Raw genomic sequence first — 19,661 nt, 5'->3', positions numbered from 1 at the left:
AAATCCGCCTGCCTCTGCCTCCCAAGTGCTGGGATTAAAGGCGTGCGCCACCACCGCCCGGCCTTGTTCTGTTGTTCTGGAGACAGGGTCTCATGGTGTGGTGCTGGCTCCTTCTCCCCACAGTGCCTCACTTATGGAGTGGCCTTATGCTGCCATGTGGAATGTTCTTTCGTGCTCAAGTATCTATATAGAAAAAATGTCATTCTGACTCCTTCCTTATCACAGAACTACTTTGAACTCTTATATCTTCTCTTGTCTGGAGTGTGTGAAATGTCCTTCCAGTGTCCCTTCCCTTTAATTGACTTTGTAGTTGATTGGTAGGTTTTTTTAACCTTCCTACCTTAGTGTCTCTTCTGCTGAGTCTGTGGAGTCCTGCTGAGGTTCTCCCTTGGGGATTCTAGTTTCTGAAGTGGTCCTCTGTCTGCTCACACTGGCCTTCTCAGGCTGGTCTTCTCCTTGTTTTCACAGTATTCCAGCATGGCTCCCTCTGCCCACCACCCACACTAGGGACTGAACTCAAAGCCTTGCTGTCCTGCTCTAGTACCAAGTTTTGTTGCTGCTTGCCAACTTAAGTGAATGCTGTGACCTTTCCTTTGGTGTGTCTGCTCCTTGGGTTCTAGTTACAGTAAGGCACAGGCACTCAGTGGGGACCTGGTCAGAGCGTGCTGAGTCTCACAGCAAGGTCAGTAGCCACCACCAGTCTTTGATCAAGGACTCCCAGATGTCAGTGTGTAGTCGTGTCCTCTGAGGTTCTGTTCTGGGAACACCAGTCTCTTTGGAGGTTGGGGGCATTCCTCAGAGCAACCCAGACATTCCGTAGTTCAGATAACAGATGTATGTGGTTGTCCTGCCTTCAGCCCTAAGCCTCTGCTCATGCCCAGAACAAATTCCCCCTCAGTTGGGCACAGTGACACACAGCTACCTCTGCATATGTTAAATGGTTTGTTTGCAGCACAGGACAGAGTGACTTAAAGATGAAACTGTTTTATCCATGTGTGCAACTGTGAGCTAATCTTACGCATGTTTACACAGGAACCCATATTCTGATAGCATAAAAGAAATGTTAACGACATTTGGAACGGCTGCTTACAAGGTGGGACTGAAGGTTCATCCCAATGAAGGTGACCCCCGTGTGCCCATCATGTGCTGGGGGACCTGTGCGTACACTATCCAGAGCATAGGTAAGACGCTCACAGCTGAGCCTTCTCTTTCTTTCTTTTTTTGTTTTTTCGAGACAGGGTTTCTCTGTATAGCCCTGGCTGTCCTGGAACTCACTCTGTAGACCAGGCTGGCCTCGAACTCAGAAGTCCGCCTGCCTCTGCCTCCCAAGTGCTGGGTTTAAAGGCGTGCGCCACCACCGCCCGGCACAGCTGAGCCTTCTAAGTCACCAAGTGTTGATTAGAAATGTTCTTAGCAGCTGCTTGTGGTGACATACTCCTTAATCCCAGGCAGAGGCAGAAACCCCGAGAAGCCAGCCTCGTCTGTGGTCTCTGGCAGCCAGGGCTTCCAGGGGAGTCTCTGCTTTGGGTACTAGGCACAGATGTGGTGCACAGACAGACATGTAGGCAAACACTTATGTTTTTAAGTGAATATTTAGTATGAATAGCAGTATAAAGAAGTAATAAAGAGAGCTCAGGGAAGAATTGTATATGGGTAAAATGCTCGTTTGCCTGACAGCTTCTAAGTAAGTAGAGTGAAGAAAACAAATCTAGGTGGTGGTTACAGCTGCTTTTTACTGAGAGACTTGGCTGGGTTTTTTCTTAATTTTATGTGTATGAATGTTTGCCTGCATATATGTCTATGCACCACAAGTGAGCCTGATGTCTACAGAGAGCAGAATTGGGCGTCAGATCCCCTGGGGCTAGAGGTGAAGAAACTTATGAGCTATCAAGTGGATGCTGGGAACCAAAGCAAACCCAGGTCCTCTGTAAGAGCAGCCAATGTTCCTGATTGCTGAGCCCTTTATCACTCACACACACACACACACACTTTTTTTTTCTTTCATCCAAAGTGAATTCTTGGAAATAGCTTAAAGATGTTGTAATCTAACTGGGAGTCAAGTTGCACACCTTTAATGCCAGCACTTGGGAGGCAGAGGCAGGCAGATGTCTGGGCCAGCCTGGTCTACAGAGGTCATTCCAGGACAGCAAAGGCTACACAGAGAAACCCTGTCTTAAAAAAAACGAGGCAGGGGTTGATAATAAGAAATGACAAAATCACATTCTCCTCAGAAATAACTGAACTTTTTAAAAATGTGCAGCAAAGAATAAGTAACTTTAAAAATATACATAACATTCAACTTACCCTCTCAACCATCTTGAATCTCTAGAAAGAATTTTGAGTGATGAGGAGAAGCCTGTTTTCGGCCCTCTGCCTTGTAGACTGGTAAGAGCACTCACTCCTCTCAGTAAAGCTCACTTGCCGTAAAGATGCCAATCAACTACATTGTGTGGGGCTGGGGTTAGCTGGTCTGTTTGTTCTGTGGTGTGTTTCTAGACAGAATCTGCTCCTCTCTCTGCTAACTAACTGTGAGGCCGTCTTTATTTCAGGACGACTGTCTCAGGTCGTTAACACGGTTTGCAGCAGCACATTGGACAGTGGCGCTACTTCCCGTGGTACAAGGACACTTCTGTAAACTCTTTGCATGTGAGTGTTCAGTGTCTACAACCATCTATGTCTGGCAGCTTCTGGTCTTTGGGATCTTGTTGTAGGAGTCTAATGTCTCTCCATTACAAATTAAGTGTTTGCTAGAATTGTTCGCTGCTGGTGCTCCAACTTGTAGATTCAGACATATCACTAGTGCATGCTTCTGAGGGTGATGCTCCGTCTGAAGTGTGCTGACATGTCTCCTTCCATCTCTAGCCCTGGTGCCTAGTGACAGCTATGAAGACCTCCCGTGCATATTAGACGTCGACATGTTTCATTTACTGGTGGGTGTTTACAGTTTGCTTTGTGTCCTCTTCATGGAACTCCAAACCCTACCTTGGACTTGATGAGTCAGCAGACAGAAAGGCAGATGGGAGGCACTGTCGAGCAATGGATTCCCGCACGCTTGTCTAGTTAGGTCTGGGGCTCCTTCCTGTCTTACTTGGTTTTGTGACTGAGATTTGTAATACAATTGTCTGCTCTTAACCCACTAAGGTAAAACAAGCAACGGCCACTTAAGTGTTGCTGACATTTATGCACTTAGTGGTTTTGTGCATTTTAGGAATCTGAACAGATCTAGCCCTTCGGTTGTAATACTTAGTGGCAGAATGCCTCTTCTCCCTTTTTTATACTTAAACTAGGATATGTTCTTATACAAAAGTGTAGCGTTCCCTGTGAATTTTCCATAGGTGTACACACACACACATCACATCACCTCCCCCTACTCTCTCTTGCCCTCCTGCTTCTTGGGCCTCTTCTCTTCCTTTTTGCTTTCTTTTTTTAATCTAGATATCACAGATGAGAATAAGACATCCTACATATGTCCTTCTGGTCTGACATTTTTCATTTAATACGGTATCTGGTTCCATCTTTTTCCCTGTATGTGACTTCACTTCATTCTTAATGGTTGAGTAATACTGCCTTGTGTGTTTCTTTTTTTAAAAAGTTTTGGCCATGTGTACCACAGCTCAAACGTGGAGGTCATGTCCTCTGACCTCTTGAGTGCATACACAAGAAAATAAATGGAACGAAAATGAGAAGGTTTCATACACTGTTCCTTATCATTAGCAGGAATCCACTGGATCCATAGGAACCCACTGGAAAAATGAGTCTAGTTAGTGACCGACCCTCCAGGCCCCATGAGCTCCACTCAGATCACTGATCCAGTCTAGTAGATTTTCAGACCCTCCCCTTTAAGTTTAAGTGAGGGCTAAGCTGGGAAGAAGCCCCAGGAGTGCGCACAGGAGTGTAGCCGAGAGGAGAGACCCACGCTGACGCTGATGTTCTTTGGTGTCTAGGTGGGCCTGGTGCTCGCTTTCCCAGCTCTGCAGTGTCAGGATTTTTCAGGAAGCAGCCTGGCCACTGGGGACCTGCACATCTTCCACCTGGTTACTATGGCACACATCGTACAGATCTTACTTACCTCATGTACAGGTAACGGGCCACAGTCAGGTTACTCTTTCTGTTTGTCTTCCTGTAGAATGTTTTAAATTTCTTTCTCCTCTGAAAATCCCCTGTAGTGTGAATGGTTTTGCTTTCTTCCGTTGAGTCCGTACACAGCATAGGTTAAGCTCAGCTGAATGTTGTGTTTCAGAATACTAGTTTCGTTTGAACTCGCACATTTTAGTAGTACCCCAGCGAGCTCATCCTTAAGCTTTGTTTCCATTCAAGCATCCTATTATTTAAACATTGTGAGACAGTGTGTTGGTTAGCTGGTAATCTCCACTGTGTGGTGGCTGCAAGACAACGTGTTAGCTGATACTGCCACTGTATAATGGCTGGCTCACTGGACAGACGGGGATCTATACTGTGTGCACAGTTGAAAATGAAAGTCCTGTGTATTTATAGGCATATTTCCTGTTATATGTGAATGTGGGGTATGTTTGGGTGCTCGGCTGGTGAGCCGCTCAGCCTTTCACCCACACAGTAGGAATGAAGACCACTAGTGTTTCCTTGTCTTTCAGAAGAGAATGGCATGGATCAAGAGAATCCCACTGGGGAAGAAGAACTGGCCGTTCTCTCTTTGCACAAAACACTTCACCAGTGTACTGGAAGGTGAGCCCCTAATCTTCCATGGTTGGCACTGCCCACATGACAGTAGGGCTCAGTGGGAGTCAGCAGGAGAAAGGGTTGATTTGTTGATTAGGGGAAATTGCTGTGTATGGATGTGTTTAAAAGAACCTATGGGAATGACTATTCATGCACCTGATACAACTAATTGACATCCTGAGAGGACGATGGCAGTGTCCGGAGCCACCCACACTTGCTTGGCCATGAGGACTTCATTTGTTCATCAGATGCACTCTGAAGTTGCTTTCCTAGAACTTACATTATTTTATCAGCAATTTCCAAATGCAAATCAGATTAGCATGATATATTTCTAAGATGCTATCCAGGAGTGACAGATAAAGTTCCACATTGGTGTCATTGTACCTTGAAATAGAGTCCTCCTTAGGTCTGAACAGTGTGTAGCAAGAAGCTCAGAGAATGTTCTGGGCCAGAGACATGGACCCAGTGGAGGAAAGTGCTTGCTGCACCAACATGGTGGCCTCAGTTTGAATCCTGGCACCGATGTAAAAGGCCCTGGGGGTGGTGGAGGCAGGAGGATCACAGGAGCCTGCTGGCTTCCAGCACACACCCCCCCCAGGCTCAGTAAGAGACTGTGCCCCAAAAGAATAAATGTAGAGCAAGCACCTACATCCTCTTCCTACCTCTGAGTGCACACACATTTGGACACACTGTGCATGTACACACACATTCTTAAACAGAGTTCTCCCATCTGAGAATCTGCACTGATGAAGTCATCCAAAATCCAGAGCAGCTTGCAGGGTTAGCAGACACATGCTGGTGTTCTTTATGCAGGCAAGGATCTAAAGTGACCCAGATGTTTGTGTGGGGCATAGTTTGATGTCAGTTGTGATCCATTCTGAAATGCAATGGATGGGTTCAAAGTTCTAGCATGTAGTATGTTGTAGATAGCATGGTAGTTTTAAACGTCGTGTAGCTAGAACTGTGTGAGACAGATCAGCATGGAAGCGGTGTGCCTGAACAGACGTGATGGGGTAAGATTCTGGAATAACTGCTGAGTTTTGGTTCTGTTTTAAGATGAGTCCTCCACATATATTGTCCTGGCTGGCTTTGAACTCACAGAGTTCTGCCTGCCTTTGCCTCCCAGTGCTGGGGGTCATGCGCCACCACACCTGATTTGGGTTTTCATTTTCTAATTTTTCTGTGCATGTGGCTGCATTACTTTTGTAAATTCTAATTTACCATTGAAGGCTCTCTCTCTATGTACTCTTGATATCCCTCAGTACCTGAGGCTGTTGCCAGCCTTTGAGCCATGCCACCTAACCGTCGCACCAGTGATTCTAAATGTCAGTTTCTGTCTTCACACCACGCTTTACGGCAGCAGTCTTTCCTCAGTTTCCCTGACACCCATTTTCCATCCTCAGTGCCTTGGAAGCAGCCCCCTCTGGCTGGCACCTGTGGAGGAGCGTCCGCGCTGGCATCATGCCTTTCCTCAAGTGTTCGGCTTTGTTTTTTCACTATTTAAATGGAGTCCCTGCCCCACCAGACCTTCAAGGTAAGCTCTCATTTCCTCTAAGTGCAGCAGATGCTTGTGGTCATCTGCTCCAGCTACTTAGAATAAACATGAGGCTGGGTGTGATGGCCTATAATCTCAGCGCTGGCAGGCAGGGGCAGCTTAGTTTACATCCTAAGTTCCAAGACAGCCATTGCTGCACAGAGAAGTACTGCCTGAAAAGTAATAACAATAACAACAACAACAACAGTAAACAGGATAAAATGTGAGTAAGGAAAGGTGAATGACTGTGCTTGCCTGACGTGCTGGAGCCTGGGTTCACACCCCAGCACGTCTGAAAGGAAACAGGAAACAAGCGTGTCTGGTGAACCACTGAGAGCTTAGGGCGTGGCTGTGGCAGCACATCCTAGAATGAGTGTGGGCATCCGTGTGTGTGTGTGTGTGTGTGTGTGTGTGTGTGTGTGTGTGTGTGTGTGCTGTGCCTCTGCATCCCAGGTAGTTGTGACTGAGAGAGCCTCTGTGTACGATCACACAGCACTCGGTCTCAGGAGTACCTGTTCTGTCACCTTAGGCATCATCACTCAGAAGCAAGGCTCACTTTATATATTACTCAAAAGCTAGGGTCCTTGGGTTTGTAATTTTTTTTTAAGTTTTATTTAATTTACTTTATATGTATGAGTGTTTGGCTGGCATGCATCTGTGTGCATAACGAGAACCTGTTGGAACCCCAAGTGCTGGGATTCTAGTTCTAGATGGTTGTGAGTCACCATGTGAGTGCCAGGAATGGAACCTGTGCCCTCTGCAAGAGCATCAAGTGCTCTTAACCATGGAGTCCACTCTGCAGCCCCAGCCCCTCAGATTTAAACAACAAAACTAACAGTGTAAGAGCTTCTTTAAAAACAACTTTATTATGGAGGGGGGGCTGTGTGCGCGTGTGTGTGCAGTAAGGTCAGAAGACAACTTTGGAAGTCAGTTCTCTTTGTACCTCATGAAATTCCAGTAGCATCATGGCATATCTGTTCTTGAGTGACAGTTGATGGCTTGCTCCCCCATGTTCCCCTTGTCTTTTCCAACCCCATGAAAGAGAGTAGTGTGAGGATCATGGTTCTGTTTCTGATCCCTGCTGGTGCTGGCACTGCTAACGGGAGGCCCATGCAGCATCCCCTAAAGGCTGCCTGACTAGCGTCAGTATTCTGCCTTCAGCGCTAGCAGTGGCGACTAGTGTGAGCCCATCTCTAGGGTAGAATTGCTGACCTCTGACTGCTCTGTCCAGGCTTACACTCAGCCCAGAATGTAAACTGTAGGTTTTCGCCTTTGCAGAGGCCCAGGCTGACTCTTGGGGACTGCAACTGGTTTAAGAGTCATCTGACACCAACCTATTCATGGAATCGTATTCTACCAGGGACCTTTTACAAGTTGGGAACATAGCATATTTAGTTTTGTCTTACTTAAAAAAGGAAGAGGCTGGCTGTGGTGACACATGCCTTTAAACTGAGCACACAGGAGGCAAAGGCAGGCAGGTATATGAGTTTGAGGCCAGCCTGGTCTACAGAGTGAATTCCAGGATAGCCAAGGATATGTAGTGATATCTGTCGGGGGGGGGGGGGATCTGCTAGCTCTTGTGTCTGTGGGGACATAAGTCTGGGTGTTTATGCCTGTCTTCCTTCCTATTTGCAGTTTCTGGAACAAGCCATTTTGAACACTTATGTAACTACCTTTCCCTACCAACCAACCTCATGCACCTTTTTCAAGAAAACAGTGACATCATGAACTCTCTGATTGAAAGGTAATGTTTGGACATTTTTCTACATTGTTTAGAATGATTTATAAAAGAAAGATTAGTCTTTCATGTTTCAAAATTTTTCACTTCTGAACTTGATAGAATTCAACACATTATTCAAGTTATAAGAATTAGGAGCTGGGCAGTGGTGGCACATGCCTTTAATCCCAGCACTTGGGAGGCAGAGGCAGGCGAGGCTAGCCTGGTCTACAGAGTGAGTTCCAGGACAGCCAGGGCTACACAGAGAAACTCTGTCTCAAAAAAAAAAAAAAAAAAAAAAAAAAAGGAATTAGGATGTTTCACACACGCCTTTAACCCCAGCACTCCCAGAGGTAGACTATGAAATCTGTGCATTCAAGGCCAGCCTGGTCTACATAGTAAGTCCAGGACAGCCAGGGCTACACAGAGAAACCCTGTCTCAAAAGTAATGCATAAGTTTTTAAGAGAAAGAATGTGAGTGTCTAGCTAAGGATTTGGCTTCAGGGTAAGACTGCTGCTACCAACGTAGCAGTATCTATGGAGGAGAAAGTACTGTAAGGAAATGTGTATAGTCCATGGAGAGGAAGAGGAAGTATGTAAGGAAATGTGTATAGTCCGGGTGGCTCTGACAGCTGTATGGCAGTGGAATGAATGTACTTAGTATTGGAGAACTGTTGAATGTCGGAAAATCCAGGGAAAATGGCAAACACCTGGAGTCCTAGCACTGGGGAGGCTGAAGCAGAAGGCTGAGGTGGGGCCAGCTGTCTCACAAAATAAAAATGTTTCCTCCTCTGTTTGCCTTAAAGTTGGTGCCAGAACAGTGAAGTTAAACGGTATCTGAATGGTGAGAGAGGAGCAATAAGGTGAGTTAGAGGAACTCAGGTGTTTGTGGGTGACTGGTGAGAAGCCACATCGAGTGTGAAGGCCGAGTTCCTTCAGTGCTGTGGCCCTTGACCTTCAGGATTACAGAAGTCAGTGTGCCTGCACACTGCAGTCTTCTGCCAGGAGTCGGGCAAGAACAAAATACCCTGCATCCTTGGTAGAGAAAAGAAACACCAGGCCGGGCATGGTGGCGCACGCCTTTAATCCCAGCACTTGGGAGGCAGAGGCAGGCGGATTTCTGAGTTTCAGGACAGCCTGGTCTACAGAGTGAGCTCCAGGACAGCCAGGGCTAGACAGAGAAACCCTGACTCGAAAAACCAAAAAAAGAAAAAGAAACACTGTTAGCTGTGTTTGGGAGAACTTATGTTATGGAGAAATTGCTTTTAGAAATATAGCTCTTCATCCTGGGTTTTGTTAGCTGTTTTTCTTTATTTCTTTTTATCCTCTTTTATTATGAAGAATTTCAGATTTTCCAAATATCAGGAATTATATAATGAGCTTCCATGAGCTGGGTGTCTCTCCTGAGCAGAGGAGACAGTTCCAGCTGGTGAATTTAGGAGTCACTTCTCACATGCAGGATGTAGCTTAGTGGCTACTCGCTGAAAGAGCGAAGGTAACTGTTCAGGAAACCCAGACAACCTTTTGCCCTCTATGTTCAGGCTCCCCTACCCCCAGGACCAAAGGCTGCTTAGAACCAGGGGAAGCGGTGGCTGGATCTCAGGTGCAGCTTCTGGTTACCCCACTCCTTTCCTGAAGGAATGTTCATACCTCAACAGTGCACAGGCCCAGCTATCTCTATGTGCTTTTCACATTGTAAGTGTGGGGCCACCTGAGTTCTCCCTGCTCTCTGTCAGCTGGGAGGACCACCTGACTACCATAGCATCCCCTGGTGACTATACAGTTAAGACCGGTTCTTTTCCTATTTGTTTCATCTGTGTCTGAGTATTAGTTGAACACTGTGCCTTAGTTAGGTTTCTACTTCTATGAAGATACCTTATAAAGGAAAACATTTCACTGGTGCTGGCTTATAGTTGAGAAGTTTAGTCCATTGTCCTTATGGTGGGAAACATGGCACCTTGCAGACAGACATGGTGCTACAGAGGGAGCTGAGGGATCTACATCTGCATCCACAGGCACCAGGAAGAGAATGAGCCACTGGGTCTGGCTTGAACTTCTGAAACCTCAGAGCTCGCTCCCTAATGATACTCTTTCTCCAACCAGCTACTAATATTGCCACTCCCTCTGAGCCTATCGGGGCCATTTCATTCAAACAACCACACACTGGTTGTCTAAAACATTCCTCTGCATATCACCGCTGCTTCTTGAGTCTACAGCCCCATGTTCCGAGAACATGCTGAGCCAGAACCTGTGAGGGGTTGAACCTTGTGAGGGTTTCACATTTGTAAATGGTCGCTTGTCACCCCATTCTACCCCACCCCCCCACACACCCTTAGCTAGCAGTCTTCCTGTGGGACAGGACATGTGCTTCTTAATTTGAAATGCTGATCACAGTAATTGGCAAACTTTGAAAATACAGACCCCACTCCTGGCACTGTGCTTCTCTGAAGTTGGAGTTGTAACATGTGTGCTCCCTTTAAACTGCAGTGAATGATGATAACTAGCTAGTGCTGTCCAGGGTACCCACAGGGGAGTTGAGGCTTGGCTTTCAGTAGCTAGAGAGTGGATACCACACAGCAGTCCCTGTGCCGAGCAACCATAGGGGTAGCAGTGGCTCACACTGAGAAAGAAGCCCTCAAGTGCTCACTGGATTTGAGCTTCTTTCTCTGGGTTTCTTGAGTCACAGAACCAATGTAGCTGATAGAGAGAATATGGTTGTATTCTTACAGTGCCTTCAGATCACCCCGAGTAAGTACACACCTTCTGATGTCAGTCCTGTGAAGTTGTGTCGGTGGGTTCTCCAATTCTGTGCCAACCTGTAGAAGCCAAGAGGGGGTGCTCTCACCTGCTGCTCCTTCCTGCAGCCACCAAACTTTTGCTTAAATGAGCAGAGACTAAAGGCGTCTCCATTAACCTTGTCACTCGTTCTGAGCACATCAAGTGATGGGAACTGAGACACTGCCGTCATAGCCCCACCTCAGCTCCCCTGCCCACGGGATTCTTTCCATTGAAAGAATCCAGACAAGACACATGCAGTAGAGTGTAGAAGGCAGAATTGGTTTGGTTTGGGCTGCTTGGTTTCTGACACTTTCATTTGTATATGGATGTTGGTACAGGCATGCCATGCCTGTGTGGAGGTGAGAGGGCAGGTTGCAGGTGTCGGTTCTCTCTCCACCCTGTGGATTCCAGGAGTTGAACTCGGGTCATCAGTTTGGCACCAAGCACCTCTGCCTCCTGAGCCATCTCACCATGAGCGGTGGACATAGTCACTGGAACACTCAAGAGGGAGAGTTGTTATAGATGGGCTTTATTCCGTCTCTAAAGATTGCAACAGAAAACTTGCCCTGGGTGCTGCTCTCTGCCCAGAAGACTGACAGCGCCATTTGGATTAATTTAGGAAGGACAGTGTTATTTCCTCCTCTTTACCAGGAAGCCTCCAGCTAGAAACTAATCTTAGGCAGTTCAGATAGTTACCTATTAGTAGCCGTTCAGGTTCATCTCCACCACAGCCGGAAATGGACTCAGATAGTACTTTTGACCGGTGGTGAGAGCCCGCACTGCAGGCCCCTAGTTCTCCAAGCTGTCATAGTTCCATGGGAGGGATTCTTACCCCTGACCTTCAGGCCTGCTGATGGCAGATAGCAGCTACATCATCAGCAAGAGCTGTGCTGCCTTCTCTGTCTTACACTATGCCAGCCCATTGGTCGCTCAGTACACCTTCCCCTGTTCTACTTTGACTAAACCAAGAATTAACCTGATGTCGTTATACCATAACCACATATTTACTAAGCTCGTCTCATTGCTAACTTCACAGCTACCCAAGAGGAGCTAACAAACTGATAGACCTTCCGGAGGATTACAGCAGCCTCATTAACCAAGCATCCAATTTCTCGTAAGTTACTCTCTTGGTGCCCTCCCCTTAGATCCTTCTGCAGACAGTCACATGGCTTGCTAGTGGCTCTTTGTTTTCATTGAGGAAGAGAAATCAGCAGTCCTGTCTATAACATGATTAGGAAAAGTGTCATGTTAAGGTTTACTTATTTTATGTATATGAGTGCTCTATCTGCAGGTGCACCTTTGTGCCAGAAGAGGGCATTTAAGTCCTCTTATACATAGTTGTGAGCCACCATGTGGTTGCTGGGAATTGAACTCAGGACCTCTGGAAGAGCAGCCAGTGCTCTTAACCACTAAGCCATCTCTCCAGCCCTGCATTAGAACTCACTCTGTAGACCAGACTGGCCTCAAACTCAGAAATTCGCCTGTCTCTGCCTCCCAAGTACTGGGATTAAAGGCGTGAGCCACCACCGCCCAGCTCATAATGAATTTTTAAGCACTTGGTGCTCGGGCAGCATAAAAAATGCTCTTTCATAAATCAAGCATTGCTGTGAGATGGAAGCTCTGGGTGTCTCCTCTCTGCGTCTCCCTCCTTGCCCTGTAGACACATCATTCCGAGTGCTGTACTGAATCTCTGCCCTAGTTTACTCTGTCAATGTGCTAAAGCGCTGACCAGAGCAACATGGGGGTGGGGGAAGGGGTTAGCCTGGTTACAGGTTACAGTCTGTCACGGATGGAGATCAGAGCAGGGGCTCAGAGCAGGAACCCGGAGGGGGAACTGAAGCAGAGGCCACAGAACACTGTTACTGGTTTGCTTGGTCTGCTTTCTTACATAACCCAGGTCTACCTGCCCGTCATCAGTTAGCCATCAAGAAAGTGTCCCTGCAGACATGCCACAGGCCATTCTGATAAAAGCAGTCTCTTGTTTGAAGTTTCTTCTCTCCCCGTCCCGTGTGTCTAAGAAGCTAACATGGGCTTCTGTTCCTAGGCAACAGCTGTTGTCACCTCCATAGCTTCACTGTTTCCGTGGCTGTATGTGTCTGAGATTTGTGTGTGACTGCAGGCATCACTCTTCCCTACCCTGTAGTAGTTCCTGTTGTTCACACAGAACTCCCATCTACCTGTTGCTCCCTTGGGTGTTTCTGGCATGTGGTTTGGGTGTGTGTCCTAGTGTCCTGTCGCAGTGGAGTGAACACTGACAGTTTATATTCTGTGTCTGTTCTGTCGGAGCAGTGCTGGTTATTGTGCCTCTGTCTTCCAGGTGCCCCAGATCAGGTGGTGACAAGAGCAGAGCACCTACTCTGTGCCTCGTGTGTGGGAGTCTCCTATGCTCTCAGAGTTACTGCTGCCAAGCTGAGCTGGAGGGCGAGGACGTTGGGGCCTGCACAGCACACACCTACTCCTGCGGCTCCGGGGCCGGCATCTTCCTGAGGTAAGGCCTGAGCACTGCAGGGACTTTTGAAACCACTGTGTATGGACGACAAAGGGCCAAGGCTCTCACGTTTCCCATATGGCTGCTGACAGCTCCCAGCTGACAACTCAGCTCCCCTTTGTGCCACCTTAAATGCGGGGCACCCTGTCCCTCGTATCCTCCCCAAATCCAGGTAAAGAGCTCCCCATCAGGGACTGCACAGACAGAGCACAAGAGCACTTCTGCTCTTGCAGAAGGCCTGTGTTTAGGTCTCAGCATTTGGGGCCACATGGCAGCTCGCAACTGTCTGTGACTCTAGTGCCAAGGGATCTGCTGCCATCTTCTGGCCTCTGTGGACTCGTACACTTACACATAAAACATAAATTCATAAACCCAGCATCAGCTTCCCTCGGTCGTGCCAGGTGCTCTTAGACTTTCCCCTGAAGAGGCCCTGGTTGCTCTTGAGCACTGTACTCAGACAAAAAATACTTAGTAACTATTGGGCACCTTTTTTTTTTTTAAGATTTATTTTATTTATTTTATGTGTATGAGTACACTGTAGCTATACAGATAGCTGTGAGCTATCATCATGTGTGTGGCTATTAGGAATTGAACTTAAGACCTCTGCCGGGCCCACTTGCTCCGGCAAAATTCACTGTAGCTGTCTTCAGACACAAGAAGAGGGTGTCAGATCTCATTACGAGTGGTTATGAACCACCATGTGGTTGCTGGGATCCAAACTCAGGACCTTCGGAAGAGCAGTCAGCCCCTGTGCATCATTTTTTTAAAGAATAATTTTCTCATAATAGTGGGGAAAAGATCAGTAGTGTTTTATGTTTAGGAGTTAGCTGTCTTTCCCCACACTTACTTGTTTGAAATTCTACGCTTGGAGCCCAGGGTTCTCGACACAGACTCACTGTGTGCAATTGCAGCTTGTCATTGCCAGGCACAGTCCAGCACCGTGCTTCCCCTAAAGACCTGTGTAAAGAGTCTCTTGTTCTCCTGTAGTAATTGTTGTCTAGGAGGCTCACTGCCTCTGTCTGCTAACCTAGGCCTAGGCCTGGGAGCTTCTAGCTTCCATACAATCTTATCTAGGCCTACAGTGTTTTCAGCCTCCTGATACTTTCTGCTGATTAAGCTCACCCCTTTCTAGTTCTTCCTAGGTCTGACTGGCTGGTTCTAACTTCTCTTGGCTTCTGAATTGCTCTGCTTGACCTTGTACTACCTTTGCCAATCTATCATTCTCTGACTCGTTCTGTATTCATCTGTGTCTGGCTTGTTCTGTCTTCACCCTATCTCTGTAAAACTCTCCCAGTAAAACTGCCTTCTCTCTGTCTTCCCTCTGCCTCTGCACTGCTCTCTCTCTCTCTCTTAAGTAGCTTCCTCTCTCTCCTCAAGAGAGCTAGGCAGATCCTATTCTGTCGAATCTTTCCCTGATTCATCATTCTGCCTGCCATTCAATTAGACATCAATTTCAAACATGGGTGTTTCCTTCTACAAACTATGGAATTAAAGGTAGGTCCTAAAGGCGAGTCTGTATTCCAGCCAGAGGGGCAAAGGCGTGTGTTAAAGCTGAGCCGCACCACAGCTAGATACAGTCCTTTTCAGTAAGTAACACAATCTCACATGTGATCAGGGCTCCTGACCTGTGCTCGCATGCATTTAATTCCTTACGTAAGCCCTTTCTCTTTGAGTTGACTCAACACACTGTTACTTACATCAGTGTACAATGATGAATGCTCTCTCCACAGAGTGCGGGAATGTCAGGTGCTATTTTTAGCTGGCAAAACCAAAGGATGTTTTTATTCTCCTCCTTACCTTGACGACTATGGGGAGACTGACCAGGGGCTCAGGTAAGGACCCAGCCTGGGCTAGGAAGACTGAGGCTGAGCCTCAACACACTTCCTTCAGGAAGAGCATGATGAGCAGGGAGGGAGTCCTGAGTCGGCTGGGGGTGGCTTGTCACCCGTGGACTCGTTCTCAAGGAGGTTACCTGGCTCCTGCTTTGCTGTTCATTTGCCACCTTGGGAAAGCCAGGAGTGGGTCGAGAGAGGGCTTGGTTGGTAAAGTGTCTGCCATGCGGGTGTGAGGACATGTGTAAAGGCTGAGTGTGTGCTGCACACTTGTGACCCCAGTGCTGAGGTGGTAAAGGTGCGGGGAGAGGGAGGTATTCCTCATCAAGTCAGTGAGCTCAGACAAAAAGCAACAGACTCTCTCAGGAAGCACAGTGGCAAGTGACTAAGGACGACACCTGAGGGTGGCTCCTGCTTCTGCCTGAGTGTGCACACAGCCATGAGCACACCCAACATGTGCATGGCCACTCATGTGTAAACAGAAAAAAATCGATTCTTTTCAAATGTCTGAGGGGATAACTCGGTGGATAAAGTGCTTGCCTCCAAAGCCTGAGAGGGCTTGTATTCAGGTTCCCTGACATTCTGTCACCCTAGTGCCCCTGAGCTCATCAGCCAGCCAACCTAGACAAAAGGGTGAGCTCTGGCCTCCGGCCTCCACACGCCAAGCATGGCACATGCCTCTGCACATATGTGCACATGTTGAGAATAAAATTTTAAGTTTAATATAAACAAAAGGGCTGACAATGGTTTGGTGTGGTAAAGGCCTGCAGGAGCCTAGTGACTGAGTTCAGTCACAGACTCCCATAGAAAATGGAAGAGAAAGCGACTCCAGAGAGTGCGTCCAACTGCCGCATGTGCACGCATGGCAAAGGAGACTGGGGCGAGGGGGGGGAGGGGGACAGGAGGGAGAGAATGAGAATAAAGACTTTAAGAGGACAGATGTGTGAAAGCCAAGAGACTACAGCTCAATCCCACTTACCGCTCCTTTGAGTTGCCACATCACATCCCCAGCATGAGCCCCACAGGTCCAGCCTGCGTGGCTGCCTTCAGGGAGGCCTTTCCTGTCCTGGTAACAGAAGATCAGATGTGACTGCCGAAAGATACATGTGGAGAAGAGAGTCACACTGACGCAGGTGTGGCTGCCCTTGCCATTGCCTCTGCTGTAGACTCCCTCTGGCTCACAGAGCCCTACTCCAAAGTTTCCTGCCCCCAGGGGATGAAGGGTTAAAGCAGAGTGATTTCCCAGGCTTGAATAGCCAAGATTGGGCCTTATGCCACCTACTGGCAGTTCACCCTGTAGCCCTGAAGAGTGAAGCCTACAAGAAAGTCCTTGAATCCAAAGTAGAAGCAGATGGCTAGCTCTGGCTCAGAGGCCGCCTGGGCACCCAGCTTAGCCTGCACTCAGTTAACTTGGGCCCAGTGGCTGCAGGCATCTGGTTGCCTTGCTGAGGCTTCTAGGTGACAGCCCCTGTCTTCTCCTGTCATCATTCCACCCTGTCCTTTGCCCCACGAACTTTTTACACATCACCCACAGAATAAAGAGTTTTAGCTTCTTAACTCAGACCTGGGCCAGCAGCCCTGTTTCCTGACCTCAGGCTAGTTGTGTGGCACTGGACTACCTACCTTTTCTCTTCAGTACACATTCCCAACATCCTGCGTGTACATGTGTGCGTGTGCATTTGTACATGCGTGTGTGCGTGCGTGTGTTTGTGTGTGCACACGCGCACGTGTATGTTATGTGTATTGTATTTGCAGTCAAGCACTGAACAGAAACTGCCCAGTTGGAAGCTAGTGCTGTGTACGTTTCCTGACACAGGAGGGGTTGGGATGTGAGGGATGGATAAGCTGTGCCTCTGAGTGACGTGTGTCTCTTTCTAGACGAGGAAACCCTTTACATTTATGCCAAGAGCGGTTCCGAAGGATCCAGAAGCTGTGGCAGCAGCACAGTATCACAGAGGAAATTGGGCACGCGCAGGAGGCCAACCAGACCCTTGTCGGCATCGACTGGCAGCACTTATAATTGCTCCTCCACCAAAAGCTTGAGTTGGAATTTTGTAACACAGCGGGCTTTTCCAGAAAGACAACGGGAAATAAGTTCGACTGAATCTATTTTGAAATAAATTCTTTATTTAAGCTTTTCTTCCCAGTTTTATTTTTTTAGTCTGGCTCCAGGGACTGATGAAAGTCATTTTCTGCCAGATTTTGTTGCTGTGTCCCTGGGCTGAGCCCTTTCTAAACAGGAGTCTAGTTCCTTTGGATGCTGCCTACTTCAGTTGCCAGCAGCCTGAGCCAGTCCACATTGCTGATGGTGTTGACCTTGCTGGCTGTCCAGCAGGCCAAAAGGAGCCTGGAGCCTGTCAGGAGGACACGTCCTACCCTGGTGCCCGAGGCTGAGGTGACCGGACCTCGCCTCCAGAGCAAAACAATTGAATTTGAAGACAGGATCCCTTCTCCCCAGGAGAGCAGCTGGCATTTCATGGCTGTAGATGCTCAGTGTTCACTATCTTTGTCAAGACTTTTGGCTTTGAGAGCATTACTCAATTAAAGGGCTTTTTGAAACATAAAGGACCTCCTAGTTTTTCAGACTGTAGCCTTCTGCTCCAAGACTAAACAGAGCATGTGTGCACCCTCAGGCAGACCGCAGCAGACAAGTGAGAGCTCAGCTGAGTGCAGTGCTCCAAGCCTGCAATCCCAGCTCTTGGACTGCTTAGGCAGCACTAGGAGTCCAAGACTAGCTTGGGGCCAGCCTGGGTAACTTGAGGAGACCCTGTCTCCAACCAGATAAAATCCAGAAGGCAGTGTTTGGAGCTGCCCTGCCCTGCCCTGCCCTGCCGCACATCTGGATCAGGTGTGTTTCAGGCTTGTCTGCTGGCTGATCTAGGACATTCCTCTGTGCACACGAACGTCTGTGCTTTTTGGTATTATTCTAAGAGGGGCCTTTCTAGAACTATAGCCACTTGGTGCCACAGTTACAGTTCTGGCACACCACACACCTCTTGCCTCATCTGAGGGACGTGTGCAGAGAAGTCACATAGACATGGTGACAGCAGGTTCAGCAACGGGATGAACTCCAAGTCTCCAAGAACAGACAGGGGCTTTCACCTTTTCTGACCGTCAAAGAACCTTTCACTCAGCCTTTCAAATAGCATCCACAAGTTCTGTTCCACTCAGCTGTATCCATGCCTCGGTATCTCAGGAGGGTCAGAAATCCAGACCAGAGGCTCAAAGAAATGCACATAGCACAGTCTCCAGGATCATGTGAGGAGCTGCCTCCCCTTCAAAGGATGGACTTCAGTTAGCTTTTCAGCGGGACAGGCTCGGGACTGAGAGGGTATGCCGTGGGAAGCCCAAACTAGACTCCCAGGCTGTCCCTTCCTCTAGCCTGCCCTTGACATAGTCTGAATGGGCTGTGGAGGGTGTAACTGATGCTTCTTTTGACACATGCTGTTTCTTTAGATTTTAAACACAGCTTCTGTTGGCTCTTCACCTTCCATTCACCAAGGCTTAAATGTAAAGTTATGGGAACATCTCTAGGCTTGAGCCTAGTGCTAGAGCGCTTGCCTGGTATGAATGAAGGCCTGGGTTCAGCCCTGGTACCAACCCAAAAGTGAAAAAAAATCATGAGCACAGCTTGCTTCTAAGCAGGCTGAAAACAAAGGAGCCTGGGATTAGCAGAGGGTAGCCCTGGGTTTAACCCTGGGAATGTCAGGGTCTGGGCAGTGACTTCCCAGGGAACTGCAGCCCTCACTGTGGCAATGTCATGTTTGTTCCTCTCCCTACCAACACATCTTACTTTCATTTGTTCCGCATGTTTTTGTTGTAGAAATGTTTATATAACATGCTTTCCATATCAGGGAAAAACATATGTTTAATAAATTGGCTATAATTTTAATATCTGTGGACAATTGTAAAATTTGGAATGTATCATATGTAAAAAGTTTAAAGATATTCAAATAAATGCTTTAGGTGTTGACATTGAATTACCTCCATCTTCTCCGTTTCGTTTCGAACATACAAGGCCCCAGCAAAGCTTCTTATGTCACCTTGCCGCAAAAATGGGACATCGATATTAGCCTAAAATTTAAGAAGCTTAAACTATTAGTGTCGGCTGTGGCCACTAGCCAGGCCACACTGACCTTCCTGGAAAGTATGCACATTATCTCAGCCGATTACGTTTCCTGCTGTGGTCTATGAGAGCTGGAAGTCTGGGGCTGCTGGGCCTCAGAGCAGGGGGAAGCAGGTCTGTGGAGCCTCCTGCGAGTGAGTGACCTCTTGCTTGGCCTTGCTTCCCTGTGAGTGACCTCTTGTTTGGCCTGGCCTGCTTCCCTGGGCTCCTTGTTCTTACGCACTTAAGCACCAGACACTTGGCTTTTGTGATGTGTTCAAAGAAAGAACTGCACTCAGAGTAGAGTTCTGCTGTGTTCTCAGAATTCTCTTACCAGACTGAGTCAAAGCATCAAGTTCTCTATAGGACACTGTCACACACCAGGATCTCCATTGGGCTTCCCACCTCCTGATCATTAAGGCCAACGCCTGCCCTAGGCCAGCTGCCTCTGGCTGCTGGCTCTCTGTCTGTCTGTCTGTCTGCCTATCTATCTATCTATCTGGTTGGTTGGT

General features: G+C 47.8%; 1 protein-coding gene across 4 annotated transcripts in view; it reads left to right on the top strand.

The window, feature by feature from the left end:
* Ubr2 (ubiquitin protein ligase E3 component n-recognin 2) overlaps nucleotides 1-19,024 on the top strand; it is an 86,262-nt gene extending 67,238 nt beyond the window's left edge. For 2 of the 4 annotated variants that reach the window (XM_031348567.1, XM_031348568.1), the window contains exons 35-47: nucleotides 1,033-1,181; nucleotides 2,330-2,385; nucleotides 2,550-2,646; nucleotides 2,863-2,930; nucleotides 3,945-4,080; nucleotides 4,611-4,701; nucleotides 6,099-6,229; nucleotides 7,865-7,973; nucleotides 8,753-8,809; nucleotides 11,761-11,838; nucleotides 13,042-13,212; nucleotides 14,943-15,044; nucleotides 16,923-19,024. In XM_031348567.1, coding sequence (XP_031204427.1) covers nucleotides 1,033-1,181; nucleotides 2,330-2,385; nucleotides 2,550-2,646; nucleotides 2,863-2,930; nucleotides 3,945-4,080; nucleotides 4,611-4,701; nucleotides 6,099-6,229; nucleotides 7,865-7,973; nucleotides 8,753-8,809; nucleotides 11,761-11,838; nucleotides 13,042-13,212; nucleotides 14,943-15,044; nucleotides 16,923-17,064 — 1,387 coding nt within the window. In that variant the 3' untranslated portion in view covers nucleotides 17,065-19,024. The remainder of the gene's footprint in view (nucleotides 1-1,032; nucleotides 1,182-2,329; nucleotides 2,386-2,549; nucleotides 2,647-2,862; nucleotides 2,931-3,944; nucleotides 4,081-4,610; nucleotides 4,702-6,098; nucleotides 6,230-7,864; nucleotides 7,974-8,752; nucleotides 8,810-11,760; nucleotides 11,839-13,041; nucleotides 13,213-14,942; nucleotides 15,045-16,922) is intronic. The other 2 variants (XM_031348570.1, XM_031348569.1) reach the window with 1 other exon arrangement.
* The last annotated feature ends 637 nt before the right edge of the window (nucleotides 19,025-19,661 follow it).

This window comes from Mastomys coucha, unplaced genomic scaffold (genome assembly GCF_008632895.1).
Source record: "Mastomys coucha isolate ucsf_1 unplaced genomic scaffold, UCSF_Mcou_1 pScaffold3, whole genome shotgun sequence".
Classification (NCBI taxonomy): domain Eukaryota; kingdom Metazoa; phylum Chordata; class Mammalia; order Rodentia; family Muridae; genus Mastomys; species Mastomys coucha.
This window is presented reverse-complemented; position numbering and strand designations above follow the sequence as displayed.